This window comes from Lactuca serriola, chromosome 8 (assembly GCF_051521515.1).
Source record: "Lactuca serriola cultivar US96UC23 chromosome 8, Lser_US96UC23_V15, whole genome shotgun sequence".
Classification (NCBI taxonomy): domain Eukaryota; kingdom Viridiplantae; phylum Streptophyta; class Magnoliopsida; order Asterales; family Asteraceae; genus Lactuca; species Lactuca serriola.
The window spans coordinates 38,208,975-38,227,966 of NC_136415.1; the positions used below are offsets into that span (position 1 = coordinate 38,208,975).

Genomic DNA, 18,992 nt, shown 5'->3' on the forward strand with positions numbered 1-18,992 from the left:
AATTTTACTGTATTGTTGATTAGGAGTAGTTTTTGTGTATGAGGATACCTTTTTTTTTAAAAGAACCGAAAAAAAGAGATTAAAACTGTAGGTACGGGTTTTTTTCGGTTTTTTTTTTTTAAAAAAAGTTTATCCCCATATACAGAAACTACTCCTAATCAACAATACGGTAAATTTTTGATTAAAAATGGACACACCTCGTTATTCTTCGGGTGCTCCACTGAGAGAAAATAGTAGACAATGGAAGATATAATAGTCAAATTTAACAAAAAAATAATTAAATTTAGCAAAAAAAGTAGTAAATTTTAGCAAGAAGTAGTCAAATTTACCCAAAAAAGTCTTATTTACCAAAAAAAATAGTCAACAAATTCGAAAAAGTAATTTACATTTTAGAAAAAAATTATTTTATCAAAATAATTGTTAAAAATCTATTTTATATTTTACAAAAAAATCATTTTTAACAAAATAATTGTCAAAAAACTACTCTACATTTTACAAACAATATTTTTAATCAAAATAATTCTCAAAAAATATTCTCTACTAAACAAAAGGTAAAAAAAAAAATATATAAAAAAAACCATAGCTTTTTAACCCAAAACCGTAGTTTTCATTGAAAAAAAAAACGTAGATTTAACTCAAAATCATAGACTACGGTTTGGGAAACCGTATTTTATTGAGAGAAAACTATAGGTTTTAAAAAAAACCTACGGTTTATATTGATGAGTTTTGGCCATATGAACATTCTTATGTGCACATGCAAACCCTAATGCTTGGATCTAGATTTCTCTAATTAAACATGCATTGAATTCAAGACTTCTAATGGCTAATAGAGTATAAGAACAATACAAAATCAGAGTTAGAAGCTTACCTTGAATCACTTGTTTGATCTTCTTGTTCTTGGAGCTTTAGAGTCACAAATGTCACTCATCTAATGGCTTACAAACACCAACTAGCAAGGAGGATGATTTGAGAGAGAGGAGGGAAGAGAAATTCGGCCAGGGTTTCTTTACCAAGCACAGGTGCCGATTTCCTTAACCCTTGGGGTCTATTTATACTTGTAAGGCTCCTAGGGTTTCACCCTTAAACCCTAGTTGGATAACTTAGGCCCTAAGCAATCCAATACCCTAATAGATAAGCCCTTGGACGAATTCTAAGCATATCCTAAACCCTAGAAATCGTCCACTATTATCCTTAAGGGATTTATAGCCCAAAGTCCAACTATCATACAATTGACAGTTTATACCCCTTTATTTAATTGATCTCTTTAAGTCACCAAATTAATTCCTAATTAATTTATGACTTATATTAATCAAATAATAATATTATTATTCCTTATATTATTCTCATAATATATTAATAATATTTCTTCTCTCATAATAAATCATCCTGTCAAGTTGCTAAGGTGAAGGCAACCTAAAAGGACCATGCACAACCGGGTCAAATACTTGCCTGATATAGTTGCAGAGATATCGCTTTTACCCTCTTAGGATAAAAGTAACAGATAAACTTCGACTTATATGCATTTACTTATTCATTAATCAACTATACACAACAATGTGTTTTATAACATGAAGTTACTGATGCAGTTTTGCATTATCAAGGTATAACCAATCAACAAATAACAAACCATATATCTAGGTTTTAAGACCATATGATATTATTGTCTTGCGATCACCCTTTTTTATCACATTCCATAAGGTGATTCCAGCAAGCGCGGGTTTGTTCCAATGCTCAAAACTAGTTCATAAGCACTCATGAACGTTGCAGCAACCTTTTGCTATTTCTAATACCATTTAGACAATGTACATACCAATTCATGACAATCTTCATTCATACCTACTTCCAACATATGAACGATTGTGGATAGTTTGAATAATTCGATTATTCTTAATAAACTCAATTATTCTGGAAGTCAAAACATGCAAAATTGAAACAATAGTTAAACAATTAACATAAGACAGTAACATTACTCATGAATAATACTCTGTTATTTAATCATCAAATGTTAATTACATTTATCTATTACACGTTTTTACTACTATCTAATCTATACTAATATCATCCTTCAGCCCAATACTCCTAGCATGCTGCAAGTGCTTAACCCTACTCAGTCCCTTCGTAAGCGGATTTGTTGGGTTATCTTCTGATGATATCCTCTTCACTATGAGTTGTCCTTCTTCTACACGATGTCTAATAAAATGATATTTTCTGTCGATATGTCGAGATCTACCATGATCTCTCGGTTCCTTGGTCAAGGCAACCGCTCCTTCATTATCACAGAAAATCTCCATGAGCTCCTTTATGGCAGGTACAACTCCAAGATCACCAATGAAGTTCTTTAACCATATTGCCTCCTTCGACGCTTCGCTCACTGCAATGTACTCTGATTCGCACGTTGAATCAGCTATGGTTTCCTGCTTGGAATTTTTCCAAGTCACTGCTCCTCCATTCAGGGTAAAGACCCAGCCCGACTGTGAACAGTAGTTGTCCCTGTCGGTCTGAAAGCTGGCGTCACTATACCCTCGCACCTTCAAGTCATCACTCCCTCCGAGGACTAAGAACCATTCATTCGTCCTCCGAAGGTACTTAAGGATATTCTTGACCGCAATCCAATGGGCTCTGCCAGGATTCCCTTGATATCTGCTAACCATGCTCAAAGCAAAGGCTACATCAGGGCGAGTACAAGTCATAGCATACATGATTGAGCCAACTGCGGAAGCGTATGGTACTCGGCTCATTTCTGCTATTTCAGCTTCGGTACTCGGACTTTGAGTCTTACTCTATTTGGCATTACTTTGTATCGATAATTCTCCCTTCTTCGAGTTTTCCATACTAAAACATTTTAGTACCTTATCTAAGTAAGTGTTCTGACTAAGTCCTATTAGTCTCTTACTTCGTTCTCTCACTATCCTTATTCCCAAAATATAGGAAGCCTCTCCGAGGTCCTTCATAGCAAAGCACTTCCCGAGCCAGGACTTAACCTCCTGCAGAGTCGGGACGTCATTTCCTATGAGCAGAATGTCATCGACATACAAAATGAGGAAGCTTACTATACTCCCACTGGCTTTGACATATACACACGATTCATCTTCGCTTCGTACAAATCCAAACTCTTTGACTTTCTCATCGAAGCAAAGATTCCATCTGCGAGACGCTTGCTTAAGTCCATAATTGGACTTCTCAACCTTACACACTCTATTCGGATGCTTCGGATCCACAAATCCCTCTGGGCGAGCCATGTAAACACCCTCAGCCAACTTCCCATTAAGGAAAGCAGTCTTGACATCCATTTGCCAAATCTCATAATCATGAAATGCGGCAATGGCTAGCATCACTCTAATAGACTTTATCTTCGCAACTGGTGAGAAGGTCTCATCATAGTCAACTCCGGGAGTTTGAGTAAAGCCCTTCGCAACCAATCGCGCCTTATATGTGTGTACTTTTCCATCCACGTCGGTCTTCTTCTTGAAGATCCATTTGCACCCAACTGTCTTACGTCCGGGCACATTATTAACCAAATTCCAAACTTGGTTGTCATACATGGACTGGATCTCGCTGTCCATTGCCTCTTTCCATTTCACGGACTCCGGGCCTGCCATGGCTTCCTTATAGCTATTAGGTTTATCTAGATTTATTAGTGTACCATCACTAATATACGTATCCCCTTCGGTAGTAATATGAAAACCATAAAACTGGGGTTGAACTCTAACTCTTTCGGAACGTCTAAGAGGTAAGGACTCGTCAATCGGTTCAACCGGAGTTTCCTCCTCGGGTTGAGTGCCAGCGGTAGAGGTTCCTTCATCTATCGACTCTTGAATCTCTTCAAGCTCGATTTTCCTCCCACTGTCTCCTTGGCTTATGAGTTCTCGCTCTCGGAAAACTCCTCTCCTAGCAACAAATACAACATTGTCCTTCGGTCTATAGAAGAGATATTCAAAGGATTTATGCGGGTAGCCGATGAAAATACATCGCTCACTACGAGGTTCGAGCTTGTCATGAGTATCTCGTCTTACGAAAGCCTCGCAACCCCAAACCTTGATATGTGCCAACGAGGGAGCTTTCCCTGTCCACATCTCGTGAGGTGTTTTGGCAACCTTCTTAGTAGGGACTCGGTTAAGGATATGGGCGGCAGTCTCTAAGGCATACCCCCAAAAAGAGATAGGTAGTGAAGCACGACTCATCATAGAGCGAACCATGTCCAACAAGGTTCGATTACGCCTTTCTGCCACACCATTTAACTGCGGTGTCCTAGGTGGCGTCAATTGTGAAACTATTCTACACTCCTTGAGATAGTCGTGGAATTCAAGACTTAGGTACTCTCCTCCTCGATCGGATCGAAGCATCTTGATTTTCCTGCCCAATTGATTCTCCACTTCATTCTTGAACTCTTTGAACTTTTCAAAAGTTTCTGACTTTTGCTTGATTAAGTAGATATACCCATATCTGCTATAGTCATCGGTAAAAGTCACATAGAAGCGGTTCCCATCCTTCACGGTTGATCTAAACGGTCCACATACATCGGTATGTATTAGGTCCAATAGACCCTCACCCCTTTCACACGTACTTGTGAAGGGTGACTTAGTCATCTTTCCAAGCAAACAAGACTCGCATGTTTCATCTTCCCTAAGGTCGAATGACTCCAACACTCCATCCTTTTGGAGTTGGGCTATGCGCTTCTTGTTGACATGTCCAAGACGACAATGCCAAAAGGATGCTCTATCCATACCATTGGAAGAATCCATGCATAAAACATCATTTCCTAAGTTATCTACAATCATAAAAGTTTCATAAATTCCATTACATGGTATAGCTTCAAAATATAAGACACCATTTAGATAAGCAAGAATAAAACCATTCTCATTATTAAAAGAAAATCTAAAACCTTGTCTAAACAAACCATGAAATGAAATGATGTTTCTAGCCATTTCTGGCGAATAGCAACAATTGTTCAAACCTAAAGACAAACCATTCCTAAGCACTAAAGAATACACTCCAATCTTGGTCACAGGCGACGATCTTTTGTTCCCCATGATTAGATTTATTCTTCCATGCTCCACATCCCTATTTCTTCTTAGTCCCTGCAATTCAGAACAAATATGGTAACCACAACCGGTATCAAGGACCCAAGAAATAGCATGAGATGAATCGTTAAATTTAATTGTATAAATACCTGCGAAAGATGGCTTGATCTTTCCTTCCCTTATGGCTTGCAGGTAGTTTGGGCAGCTTCTCTTCCAATGCCCTATTTTATGGCAATGATGGCACTCTGCCTCCTTAGGGTTAGGACAGGGTTTAACAGGATCAACTTTGGTCCCACTAGAGGGGGAACCATCTCGAGACTTTCCCTTGCGGTGGCTCTTAGACGGAGCCTTCCTCTTCTTGCCTCTTCCTTGCCCAATGGCCAAAACAGGAGCAGCGGGTGGATTGGGAGTGGGTGCAACAGACTTGTCCTTTAGGTTGCTTTCAGCAACCCTAAGGAGACCTTGGAGCTTGCTTAGGGTGACCTCTTCTTTGTTCATGTGGTAGGTCATCCTAAATTGATTGTAACACGGAGGCAAAGAGTGAAGCACCATGTCGATTGCCAAGTCTTCCCCAAAGTCAACATTCAACTTGCGAAGACGATCGACATACCTTTGCATCTTTTGCAGGTGCACGGTAAGAGATTCTCCATGACCCATTTTGGCGGAAATCATGTTAGTGAAAATCTCATAACGCTCTTGCCTTGCGTTTTGGTGGTATCTCTCCAACAAGTCTTGGTGCATTTCGTACGGATACATGTCCTCATAGGACTTTTGGAATTCGGAATTCATGGTGGCTATCATGATGCAATGTACCTTCGTAGCATCACGTTCATGAGTTTCAAAAGCGGTCATTTCAGCCGGAGTAGCGATTTCTGGGTTGATTTTCTCGAGCTTCTCATCGAGGACATACTCCTTATCCTCGTAGCGAGCAATTGTGCGAATGTATCTTATCCATTCGCTAAAGTTTGTCCCATCGAAATTCACCTTTTGACAAAGGCTCATCAATATGAATGAACTAGCAGCAGCGTTGTTCGCGTTCGGCATCTACAAATAGAAAGGACAAAGATAGATTAGAATTTGAATCCCTAATTATCACACAATAAGAAAAATTAGGGTTAGGATCCAACAACAATATTTACATATTAGAAAAGGGATACCGTAATCTAACATGCAAACAATTTGAAGGTAAGTGAATGACGATTCACTAATTCTCCATCACGAAAACATAACTTTAAGTTCTAAATGCATTGAGAATTCCTAGGTTTGGATGAGATTCATTGAAACTTTTCAATGGCATGTTTAAATCTCGATATGCCCCTCTCGTTTGTGACTAGGATACCGAGGATCACAAAGCGGGTGTGAATTACCATGCAAATTCACATGGTGCCTTCATTGTAACGATCACCTATTCGATGTGCCGGTAAACCACACACGCTCCATCGAACTATGATAAACAATGAATCACCCTTTGCCACCTTCGCTTAGAACCAATTAGTGTGCCGGTAAACCACACACGCTCCACTAACTTCTTCGCAAGGTGCAAAGTGTAATTTCATGGGATTGCATCAATTCACTTTTCCTAAAGTAACTAGGATTGGGAAATTTTTTTAAAAACATGTAGTTACTTTGTATTTCATATTATACTTTTAATGAGAGGATGAGGTTGCCCTATCCTACCCGTTCGGCTAACGACCCTCCACCGATCAAGCAAGCGGTGGGTGTGAGTGTATACCCATTAAGCGTCATTTTATAGGCAGCAACCTTATACCCACCTTATAGACCGGCTTTATGAATGAGGCATACTAACGGTAAGACTAGCATTTTAATTTTATATATATATATATATATATATATATATATATATATATATATATCTTGTAATATTATATTAGTATATGGTTGAATTTTAAACTTGTAAAAATTCTAGGGTTTGAAATTTAAATTGTGTAAATTAAACCTTTAATTACAAAACATAAATTTCAAAACTTGAGGGCAAATTTTAAACCTTTTAAAACATGGGGGATCAAATAACAAATAATCTAAATTAACAATTAATCACATAATTATCCATATTTGATTTATTTAATGATTTCTTGCAAAACAATTTACCAATTAAATTAAAATAATTAATCAATTATCACATAAGGAAATAAATATTTTATTAATTGATAAATATCTTCAATTAGGTCAAAAATATACTCATATATATATATATATATATATATATATATATATATATATATATCATAAAATCGGATTTATATTGATCTAATATGATTAAGGCAAGTATCTCAAAGATAAACAGCAAGAAATCCCGAAGTTTACTTTTTCTGACGCTCGAACTCGCCGAGTACCCAGATGGACTCGCCGAGTACCACCATGGGACTCGCCGAGTTCATCAGGCAGAGGACAAAAAAACGATTTTTTAAGCAACAAACAAGCAATCAATGCATCAATTTAATAGAGACCAATCTAGTCTCTGATACCACTGATGGGTTTTGGTCATATGAACATTCCTATGTGCACATGCAAACCCTAATGCTTGGATCTAGGTTTCTCTAATTAAGCATGCATTGAATCCAAGACTTCTAATGGCTAATAGAGTATAAGAACAATACAAAATCAGAGTTAAAAGCTTACCTTGAATCACTTGTTTGATCTTCTTGTTCTTGGAGCTTTAGAGTCACAAATGTCACTCCTCTAATGGCTTACAAACACCAACTAGCAAGGAGGATGATTTGAGAGAGAGGAGGGAAGAGAAATTCGGCCAGGGTTTCTTTACCAAGCACAGGTGCCGATTTCCTTAACCCTTGGGGTCTATTTATACTTGTAAGGCTCCTAGGGTTTCACCCTTAAACCCTAATTGGATAACTTAGGCCCTAAGCAATCCAATGCCCTAATACATAAGCCCTTGGACGAATTCTAAGCTTATCCTAAGCCCTAGAAATCGTCCACTATTATCCTTAAGGGATTTATAGCCCAAAGTCCAACTATCATACAATTGACATTTTATACCCCTTTATTTAATTAATCTCTTTAAGTCATCAAATTAATTCCTAATTAATTTATGACTTATATTAATCAAATAATAATATTATTATTCCTTATGTTATTCTCATAATATATTAATAATATTTCTTCTCTCATAATAAATCATCCTGTCAAGTTGCTAAGGTGAAGGCAACCCAAAAGGACCATGCACAACCGGGTCAAATACTTTCCTAATATAGTTGCAGCCTTAGACACTATTCCAACATATATCTTAAAATGAAAAAAAAAAACACTAAACACGAAACAGTAGACGAATTAGCAAAACAGTAGACGATTCTAAATATCTACGGTTTCGTGGACTATTTTGGGATAATTCTTAATTTTTGGCTAAAAATGGTTAATTATTTCTTTAATTTGGCTAGATTAGTAATTAGCCCAATATTTATTCTTATTACTTTTTAAAGCTATTTAACAATGTCATTAACTACTATATGATTAGTTATATTTTTGAGCTATTTAACCATGATATATTGATATATGAAAAAAAGTTTTATAAATGAACAATTACCTTTGTATGTCATCTTTTGTGGGATCTTGTAAACTTGATGTTGCAAACGGAAAATGATCCTATGTAAGATTCACGGCATTGTTTTTTATTTTAGACGATGTGTACAACCGAAAATCCCCATTAGGCTATGGGAAGTGGTCACCACCAATCCATCGGAAAAGTGGTGTCACATGGTCACCACCAATTCACCGGAAAAGTGGTGTCACGTCACCTTCACCACCGACTCACTCCACATAGAAAATGGTCACCACTAACAACATTCACTTTTTTATTTTTTTAACATTATATTAAATAAATAACATAATTTATAAAATACATAATTTTTTTTATTTTTTGTAACATTATATTAAATAAAAAACATAATTTATAACATAAATAAATTTTTTGAAAACACATTTCATTAATTAAAAACATAGAAATTTAAAACCTAAATTACTAAAATACGCATAAAACCTAACAAATCAAATATTACACTACTTAATTAAAAAACAAATAAAAAAGTAAAACATAAAAACCATAGACAAATACTACTCGTCGTCATCGTCCTCGTCATCCTCATCCGCCTCGTCGTCACTGTCTGCATTCTCCTTGTAATCATCGCCCTCATCCTCTTCGTCTCCATCGTTATTTCCACCTTGGAGTTGTCTCCCCCATATGTGCTCGGTCAAATCGTGATGTAGATTGTGATGTGTTTCATGATTTTATATTTCCAAAACCCTAGAGAAGTATGTCGAGCTGCCAACTTGTATTACTGCAGGTGGGTTAAGTACATCGTTCCCGATATATGAACAAATGGCTCTGTGCTCTTCTTCTATTATCATGTTATGTAAAAGCACACAAGCAGTCAACACCGTCGTTAGTTTTTCCCTATCCCATGTTTGTGTCGGATGGTTGATTATGTGTCACCTTTGTTTTAGGACTCCAAACGCTCGTTCGACGTCCTTCTGTGCAGATTCTTGTGCTAACTTGAACAATTTTCGTTTTCTCATCGGCTGGAAATGAATAAGACCTAACAAATGTAGCATACTCTGGATATATCCCATCACCTAGGTAATTCCATACTTGTATTCATTTCCATTCACAACATATGACATATCTCGTGCTTTACCCTGCAAAATATCATTAAATAAAGGAGATGCTTGAAGCACATTCAGGTCATTGTTTGACCCCGCCATACCAAAGAATGCATGCCAAAATCATTAGTCGTTTGAAACAACCATCTCTAGTATAACAGTTGGGACCCCATGATCTCCTCGCGTAAATTGACCACGCCACGCATTGGAATAATTTGTCCACTCCCAATGTGTACAATCAATACTACCAAGTATCCCTAGAAAACCATGTTTAGCTTGATGTGCGGCATATAACTGTTCGACATCACTTTTAGTCGGATATCGCAAGTATATGTCACGGTAAAGCTCTATAACATACTCACAGAAAAGATATGTACAATCTCGACCCGTCCTCTCAAACATTTTCAGATACTCATCCGATACGTCTGCGGTTATACCATATCCCAATTGTCTAAGAGCGGTCGTACATTTTTGTATTGTGGTAAAACCACATTTACCTCTAGCATCCCATTGTAATTGAAAAAACTCATAATTACGTTCCAAATCTGTAGCTATACACAAAAATAAATTTCTACTAATACGAAAACGTTCTTCGAATTTCAATAGGTCATAAAGACTATCAGGGACAAAATAATCATATACCAAAAGTTGATGTGCTGCCTCGCGATCTTGATTGATATGTTTTTTATGTTTCTTCTTGCGGTGTGAAGTTTTCCCTCTCTCACGAATCACATCTTGTGCCGCAGACAATAATGTCTGCAACACCAAATCGTCATCAGAATCGCTAACCATTTTTTGTTGATTTTGTGTGTTTGATTTGAGAGAATTTGTATGTTTGTTTTGAAAATTTTGTGTAAAAGTGGATGTATATATATATAGAGAGAAATGAAATTAAAGAATTTTTTTTATTTAATGCCCAACGGTCGAAATTAAAGGCGGCCAATTAAATCACTCGTATTCGTCCGTCTTGGGAGCCACACCACCACCAACCCACTGAAGCCAGGGGCGGTGTTCACGCGTGGAGAGAGGCTCCACATAAGCAACTCATGCATGGATCTCCCTCCACTCCGGGTAGCCTTAAAGGGCGTTTGTTTTTTCTCTGCAGATCTGTGTGCCCTATTCTGTCTGCGAGGCGCAGATCACGCGCAGACATAACGGTTTGCAGCGCGTTTGTTTTTCTGAAGTGCGCAGACATAAAAACGTCTGTGCGAGGACTTCACCACACAGATATGGGACAACTTTTTCTAAAGTCTGCGAATGCCTTTGACCTAAAAAAACACGTTTCTTTTTGTTTCCGCCTCCATTCGTCCAAATCTACCATCTTCGTAGAGAGATCCTTCGACAACTCCATCTTCACTCCAGCAACCTTCGTCGACCGTCACCTCCGATCAGCACCACCTGTCGCCGCCCTCCTCTCCGACCGCAGGCGTCCAGACGATTTCAATTTCAGCGAACAACAACCTTCGATTGCAGCAAGCGAAAAGCGAGCGATCAGCGAGCAAACATGTTTGTCATCACCTCCTCTCTCTGTCGATTTCAATTTCAGTTCCATTTCTTGTTTGATTCACATCCTTGTTTCCCCAAAAATCTTGGAGGTGTATAATTTATCATATATTCTTGCTAAAATTGAAAATACTACTTGTAAACAAATTCCCAGCAAATTGAAAATCTTACCTGTAAACAAATTGGATCTATAAACAAATTGGATCTATAATTTTCTTTGATTGGAAGCCAATATATATAACTGCCAAGCAAAAGATAACATATTCTTTTGTTGATTGTGTATGTGTATATGATTGTTGATTGTGTATATGTATATGATTGTGTATATGTATATGATTGTTGATTGTGTATATGTATATGATAGAAAGCATCAAAACGAGTCATAAGTTTTATTTATTTGATTAAAAGTAAAATGGAAAACTCATGAGATGTTTGAAGAGGATGACATTATTCCCGTTTGTGACACAAAGAAACATTGTCATGACATGTTTCGTGCTTCATAATTATATAAGGAGAGAAGGACTGAGTGATGAATATTTCGCACGATACGATGAACCCAATGTCCCGTTTCGAAATAACAATTTGGCCATTGATGATGATGAAGACGGGATTCCAACGTATGGTATTGCAGCAGACCGTGAATATATGACTCAGTTACGAGATAAAATTATTGATCAGTTGATGCACAATATAGATTGAATTGTTTTAAATGAAATTGTTATTGTAAAACAATTTTTTTTATTGTATGACTAATTTAGTTGCATGAATTTTATTTTCAATGTTATAAGACTATTATTATTAAAATTTTGGTATTGAAAAATCATTTTAAGTTTGTAAAATAATTTTATTTAAAATTCAGTTTATTTCAGCAGTCTGCAGACGTTAAAAAACAGTCTTCTTGTTGCAGACTGCAGACGTTTGGTCCACCTCTTCTGCTGCAGAGGCTTGCAAATGCTGTCCGCAGACTGCATACATTTTGATTTCAGAAAAACAAAGACCACCTTATTATTCCCATAACTTCAAGTCAACCAACAACTATGCAAAAACCGACTTTAACGGTAAAATATCTGTTTTATAGCAAAATCTTAAAAAAATCCTTCAAGATTTTTCTGCTATTTTCAATTTAATTATAAGTCAAAAACTTATTTTATATCATTTGAGTCACCAATGTGAGTGGATAACATTCCATGTCAGCCACCATCAATCCATATAAAATGTCATCTCTCTCTGCTCGTATCACGTTATCTAATACTACCAAACTTTGCCTTTAAGGCTTTCGAACCACACATTATAAATCTATAACCAAGACTCCTCCCCACTTTTTTATCTTCTTCCTCCAACAAAACAAAAATGGCCACTATATCCTCTTCCGCTGTCGCCATCCCTTCATTCACCGGCCTTAAATCCGCAGGATCAGCCACCACTTCAAAAGTCACCGTCAACCTAGTCTCCGCCACCCCCAAGTTTTCCATCAAAGCCTCACTGAAAGAAGCCGCCGGCATAGCAACTGTGGCCTTTGCCGCCAGCGCCTTACTAGCAAGCAACGCCCTTGCTGCTGAAATCTTGCTTGGGGAAGAAGACGGTGGCCTGAGTTTTGTTCCGTCAAGTATCACCGTCGCCTCCGGTGAGAAGATCGTTTTCAAGAACAACAAAGGTTTCCCACATAACGTGGTGTTTGATGAAGACGAGATTCCGGCGGGTGTTGATGCTTCCAAGATATCGATGAGTGAAGAGGACTTGTTGAATGGACCAGGTGACACGTACACAGTAACGTTGACTGAGAAAGGAACCTACAGTTACTACTGTGCACCCCATCAAGGTGCTGGTATGGTTGGCAAGATCACAGTCAACTAATTAATTCCTTTTTTTTTTTTTTTTATTTAAGTACACTTGAATTTGTTTTGATAGAAGAGGTTTAAGAGACTTAATTTGCTCAGTAGCCTAAAAAATTATATACCATTTGTGTGAATTTTTGTTAGTTACATTAATACATTACATATGATCAATTGATATGCAATTTCTTTCACACATGTCTAATGCAAATTAAGGAAAATGGAAATTAAGTAACCTAACAATTATAAATGACTTTTTCAAAGACATCTTTATTTATATCTAAAAAGTCTTTTTCGAGATATTTAAATGAACATTTACCCTTATTTCGGATTTGATTTTCAAATTTCAAAGTTATTTTTTCTGTTTTTTTCCAATTTTTTTTAAAGAAATAACGTTACTTATATCAGAAATATATATTTCGAAGTGTTTAATGTCCCGTTTCATAAAATGTCTGATTTTATGCACTAATATCATATATGGTTCACATTTATTATGTTTAACTTTTTGTTAGATTTAAATAAAATTCCAAAAAAGTTATATTCGAAGTGTTTAATGTCACCGTTTCATAAAATATCTAATTTTATGCACTAATATCATATATGGTTCACATTTATTATGTTTAACTTTTTGTCAGATTTAAATAAAATTCCAAAAAAGTTCATTGAATTTCAGACTTGTATTGGAATTTTCTTTTTTCTTTATGAAATCCAAAATTTCAATTCGGAATCCGAAATGCTGGTCTGAAATTCAAAAATATTAGTCTGAAATGTATTTTTTTATTAGAAAAAATGTTTTTTTCGTGGTCCAGAATTACCAATCCAGACCAAATGGTTTATTTTGGTAAAAACAAATTTTTTTGGTTATTTTTTTTCCACTTTAGATTACTTAATTTCCCCAAGTAAAATGTATGTAGTTATTAAGTGTTGTATTAATTAAGTCTTTTTATTTTAATTTTTCTAAACTAATAAACCGTACTAAATAACCATTTTAGCCTTAGAAAAAGAAGATTCATAATATTTATGAATTACTGGAAAAAGCAAAGATATAGGAGGTGGCAAAAGTTGGTAAAAAAACACAAATTTTCTAACAAAAACTTAACTAAGACAGACAAAAAACAACATTACAAAACCATATAAACTTTTATTTCTCACCATTTTTTGATTCGCTAAAACGTGTAAAAGAAAAAACGGGGTACAACACGCAATCTACAAGAGCATATTTACCTCAATTCCTACGTGTACAAAAAATTCGAATGTAAATGTTATGTAGTTAAAGCATTTGGAAGGGTGGATGGATAGCCAAGAACCTTACCACCAACATCAGGAAATTGTTCATGTCCCGGTAAAGAAGTTACTTTTCCATCACTATCAACTTTTATCGGGTACTTAAGAAGATGGCCTTGTAAGGGGCTGAACTCATCCGCTGTAAAATTTTCCCAATTATTTTCCGCAAGCATGTTTATGTTTTTCACACAAGATAAGCTTTCTGCCTCTTTATAGTAATTTTCTAGTTTTCCCATGTGTTCTGCCCATAGCGACATTCGGTATCCATATACCTGAAAAAAATAAAAATAAAAATTATACCTTTTATACGGCCAGCATAACTAGTTTATTTCCTTATACTGTGTATTGTGTACTGTGTACTGAACAATGACTAACCTGACCACGGGGATGCGTTTTCTTGTGGGCCCACGTGTGATGCGGTTGATACGCGCCCATAGCTATCTCGGTATCTCTTGTACCCGCCATAGACCGTTGATTAATATTTGCGGACCCCAGTACAACATACTCATCATCTACTATCATTCCTTTAGCATGTACATAGATCATGAACCTTCCTTTCTTTTGAGAAGCCGAAACCTAGAAAAACATATATATATATATATATATAAACAAATTAAAACTTCTTAACAATAAAGTAAAGATATTAGTAGGTAGTATAAGAAATATGAAATTACCGAAACGCCATTAGAAGATCGGCTGCTTGAACTTGAGACTTGTTCTTCACATTGTTCACGGTTTCCAAGACAGTAAAAATTTAAGTAGTCTTGTGGATGTGAATTTTCAAGGTTTGAATTCTTTAGCTCTCGAGCTATTACATCATACATCATTTGCATAGTTTGTGCCTATAATTTGGCATTTTCAAAAGCTTTAAAGAAGGGTTATGTGTATTATTTGATTTTATTTTTTCTACAAAAATGACATGCTACAATGGGAAAAATATATAAAATTTGGGATTTAAATAAAGTGGAAAGACACTTACTTGCCAATATAGAATTCCTTGACAAGATGCAGAAGAAGGAATACCCTCAGGCCACATTGGAATGACAATATAAACTGAAAATCTCTCATTTGCCCTTATTTTACTAGCAATTTTTAATGCGAGTTCCACAGGGATTAAATGATCAGCACCTGTTTACAAAAAAATGTTAAAGTTTTTTTATGGAAATAAAAAGGAAGAAAGAAAGTTCAAATAAGGCAATAATGTGATGATATTATTTCTTAAATTCTTTGTATTGATTTTTTTGTGAAAGTAAAGTGTTAAAACCTGCATCTTTATGGGAATGCCATGCATATGATGATCCAAGAAAATACTGATTCTCAATATAAATGAAGTTCTTAGCAGATCTTATGGCTTGGATATATGCTTTCTGAATGCTCCTATCAATCACAAGATTCTTTGCACATACTAGATTCTGCCATAAAATAAAATAAAGTGTGGATTTAAAAAAAGATTCAATAACTTTATCTTATAAAAATAACTTCTTTAATACACACACCTGAGATTCAGCTACTTGGGCATTTTTTGGAAATCCTTTCAAAGAACCAGAATCAATAGACCTAAAAACCTGTCAATAGTAAAAGAATTCAACCATATTACCAAATAAATAAATGGGTTGTAGAAAAGAATTAAAAAAAAAAGTTTATTAGAAATAAACCTGAACATGCCAGTTTTCGGGGTCTTCTTCTTTAGAAACCCACAAAGAAGGATCATCATTTGGAAGAGATGATGAAGGACTGAGTATCCATGAAATACGTTCTATTTTAATCAATGCATCATCATGCCAATGATTTATTTTTTTGAATTTTTGTCCAAATTCAGACCATTTTGTGGCTTTTCTCCATCTTTGTTCAAAGTTTTTGAGCACATCATATGCAGCAGGACCATCGATTTTGCAATGTAAATCATGCCAGGGTTCTCTTGGACCTTTTATACCTGGCTATTGTGGAAAATCTGTCCATTAAATAAGGTAACATGTATGAATTTAGATAAAATAATCTATAAACTTACAGGAAGTGTTGGATTATGGTAGTCATTTTCAAACACAGTGTCAAGATCACGAAATAAACGGTGTTCTGGTGTATCATAGCGTCCATCACAGAGGTCCAAACCACCAATAAAAGCAGAGATCTTTCTGTAATTTCCATGGGCTTGTGTGTCTACTATAACACATTTTTGATGATGAGTGTAAAGCGTCCCTACCACCTGTGTATATCATTTTGGAACTTTCAGAAATCTTTAGAGTTTGGGAATGCTAGCATTTAGAAGTCTAGATAAAGGAGAAATAGTATGAACATTGAGGTATGAAGCATGCCTGTTGTTTGACAATGCTAAGCTTATTGCTTGCATATCGAGGTGATAACACACAGTGGACAGAGGAGTGTTTGAAAAACTTGCGTGTTTCTTCATCGTGAGTTTGCATAACTCCCTCCTAAATAATCAATGAAGATGAAGTAAAAACCGATGTTAGACGAAGGATTTTAGATGAAATTCATACCGTTTTGATGAAGAGATTGTTGTGTGAAGTCTTATCATCCCAAATCAGTAACAAAACCCTAACACCTTCTTGTGATTTGTATTTCAGCAATTCCCCAAGAGTTAAATCCCAACCACTTGGCAATGGTTTGCTAGGTTCTCTAACCAGTTTCACCTTGTCGTAAATTGACCACCCAACGATGTACACCATATGATGAGCTTCCAGGATAGCATGACATATGTCTTCCCAACACCCTCTCTGCTTGAAAATTTTGTTATCTCCGTCCAATTCGATCTCCGGTAACTGCCCCTCATGGAGGTGCGCGTCCTGATACAGCGTCACATTCCCTCCGTGTCTTACCGGAAAATAACTATCCTTCAGGCCGAATAACTCATCGGTGGCAATTGATTTTTCCTCGTTCCGATCATCACAAGAGGTGAATTTGATCTGTAATCTTATTGCGGTGTTAGGTTTTGCCGGTTTACCACTAGGACCAATAATCGGGAACCAATCGTCGATTAACTCTCCCGACATTACGCTCTCGGCGGAGATGACGACGATTCCGATCAAATCCGCTCCGAAAAGATCATTGTCTTTCACCTGAAACTCAAGTTGCGACACCGGATGCGCTAGCGGCGTGATAGAATGCTCGTTCCAGACAGGGTTTTGGGAATTTGATATCACGCGCGTTCGTGCGATGGTAGCTCCCCCAATACTTACGGTCACGTAAGGATCACTGGTAATGATCTTACGACGGTGTTGAGATTTGCTTCTCTTCTTCCATGAAGGCGATTTACACAAGTCGAAGATCGTGAAGCAGCGGTGCATACGGTCCGATAACAAATCCATATTTGGCAAACATCGAGCTTCGGCAATCGTTAAATCGAGGTCGCCATGAAGATAAACAACCGAATCTGAATCTGAAGTACCACAACTAGAAATCATGGGTGCACCACACTAGTGATATTGTTTCCCGAATAACAAAATCGACGGTTTGTATCAAAATTGATTAAAATGACAGCACTAACATTTTGTTTGTTTTGATTTAGGGAAGCGACTGATCACCGGAGATATGGTGGTGGTGGTGGTGGTAGTGCCGTCTGAATCTCCGGCGAACGGCGGTGTGCTGTGAGTAAAAATCAAGATGGCCGCAATCGGTGGGGGCAAGAGAACGAGAATGGTGACTGATGAGGTGGTTGGGGTTGGCAACCAAAATCGTAACCGTAAAACACGTGGAGGTTCCAGAAAGGAGTGAATAAAGGCATGTTCCATGGGCTCTCTTTCTGTACTACATTTTGTACTTTTGCATATCAAGAAACATGACACCAAGTGCTATTGCTATGTGTTTCTTTATAAAAACAAAGATATTTATTAAACTAATCTTGTTAAAGGAAATAACTTCAAATTTTGACTCAGTTTTAGATGTGATCCTGTTTGTGATTTGTCGAATATTATAATTTTAATCCAAGTTTACAATTGGTATTAGTTTGGTCCTTGTGGCTTTTAATTTTTGGGTCCAACCCAATATCTCTCTTAGATTTTCCTATTAAATACTTATAAAGATAAAATACTTATCTACCTTTCCTTTATCATTTTCTTATTTTCTTTCTTTTAATAAAAAAACAAAATAAATTTATTTTAGACAAAACTATAAAAATGATTTATGTTGTATATATATTTTTTTGAGGTTTAGTCTGAATCTCGATTTTTTTGACTATGTGGTTCTTTTAGTTAGTTTTGTTGCGTTTTTGGTTTCTTGAAAAACTGAAAAGACTATTATACCCTTAGTATATATTTTTTTAAACATTTTATAATTATTAAATATAAAAAGGGCCCACCTTCTCTCTCTCTCTCTCTCTCTCTCTCTCTCTCTCTCTCTCTCTCTCTCTCTCTCTCTCTCTCTCTCTCACACACACACACACACACATTATCATCAATGTTGATATATATATATATATATATATATATATATATATATATATATATATATATATATATATATATATATATATCAGTGTTGTAAATATCGGTCTAGGCGCCAGACGGTGTGCAACTGATTACGATTAGAGGTGTTTGGCGGAAATTGATCAATATTGGTCAAACTTGGTCCTCCACGGTCCTTGGGGGTCATCGGCGGTCCTTGGCGGGATGATTTTAAAAAAATTCAAAATTTGAAAATTTCAATATTACACCAAAATTTCAAAATTTTAAATTTTTAAATATTCAAAATTTCAAATATTATACCA

General features: G+C 36.2%; 2 protein-coding genes and 1 pseudogene across 2 annotated transcripts; 1 reads left to right on the top strand and 2 right to left on the bottom strand.

Annotated features, from left to right (window-relative positions):
• Positions 1 to 9,779: 9,779 nt before the first annotated feature.
• Positions 9,780 to 10,445, bottom strand: LOC145066816 (uncharacterized). Its single transcript, XM_079014081.1, has one exon. It carries the CDS (start codon positions 10,443 to 10,445, stop codon positions 9,780 to 9,782), a length of 666 nt encoding a protein of 221 aa, XP_078870207.1.
• A 1,949-nt stretch (positions 10,446 to 12,394) lies between these two features.
• LOC145071205 (plastocyanin pseudogene) lies at positions 12,395 to 13,173 on the top strand (annotated as a pseudogene).
• A 936-nt stretch (positions 13,174 to 14,109) lies between these two features.
• LOC145068692 (phospholipase D delta-like) lies at positions 14,110 to 18,053 on the bottom strand. Its single transcript, XM_079015696.1, has 10 exons — positions 16,768 to 18,053; positions 16,585 to 16,701; positions 16,281 to 16,475; positions 15,928 to 16,209; positions 15,769 to 15,837; positions 15,537 to 15,684; positions 15,252 to 15,400; positions 14,947 to 15,114; positions 14,648 to 14,848; positions 14,110 to 14,544 (listed from the first exon to the last, which is right to left on the bottom strand). Exons 1-10 carry the CDS (start codon positions 17,689 to 17,691, stop codon positions 14,251 to 14,253), a joined length of 2,547 nt encoding a protein of 848 aa, XP_078871822.1. The 5' UTR covers positions 17,692 to 18,053; the 3' UTR covers positions 14,110 to 14,250.
• Between the last annotated feature and the right edge of the window lie 939 nt (positions 18,054 to 18,992).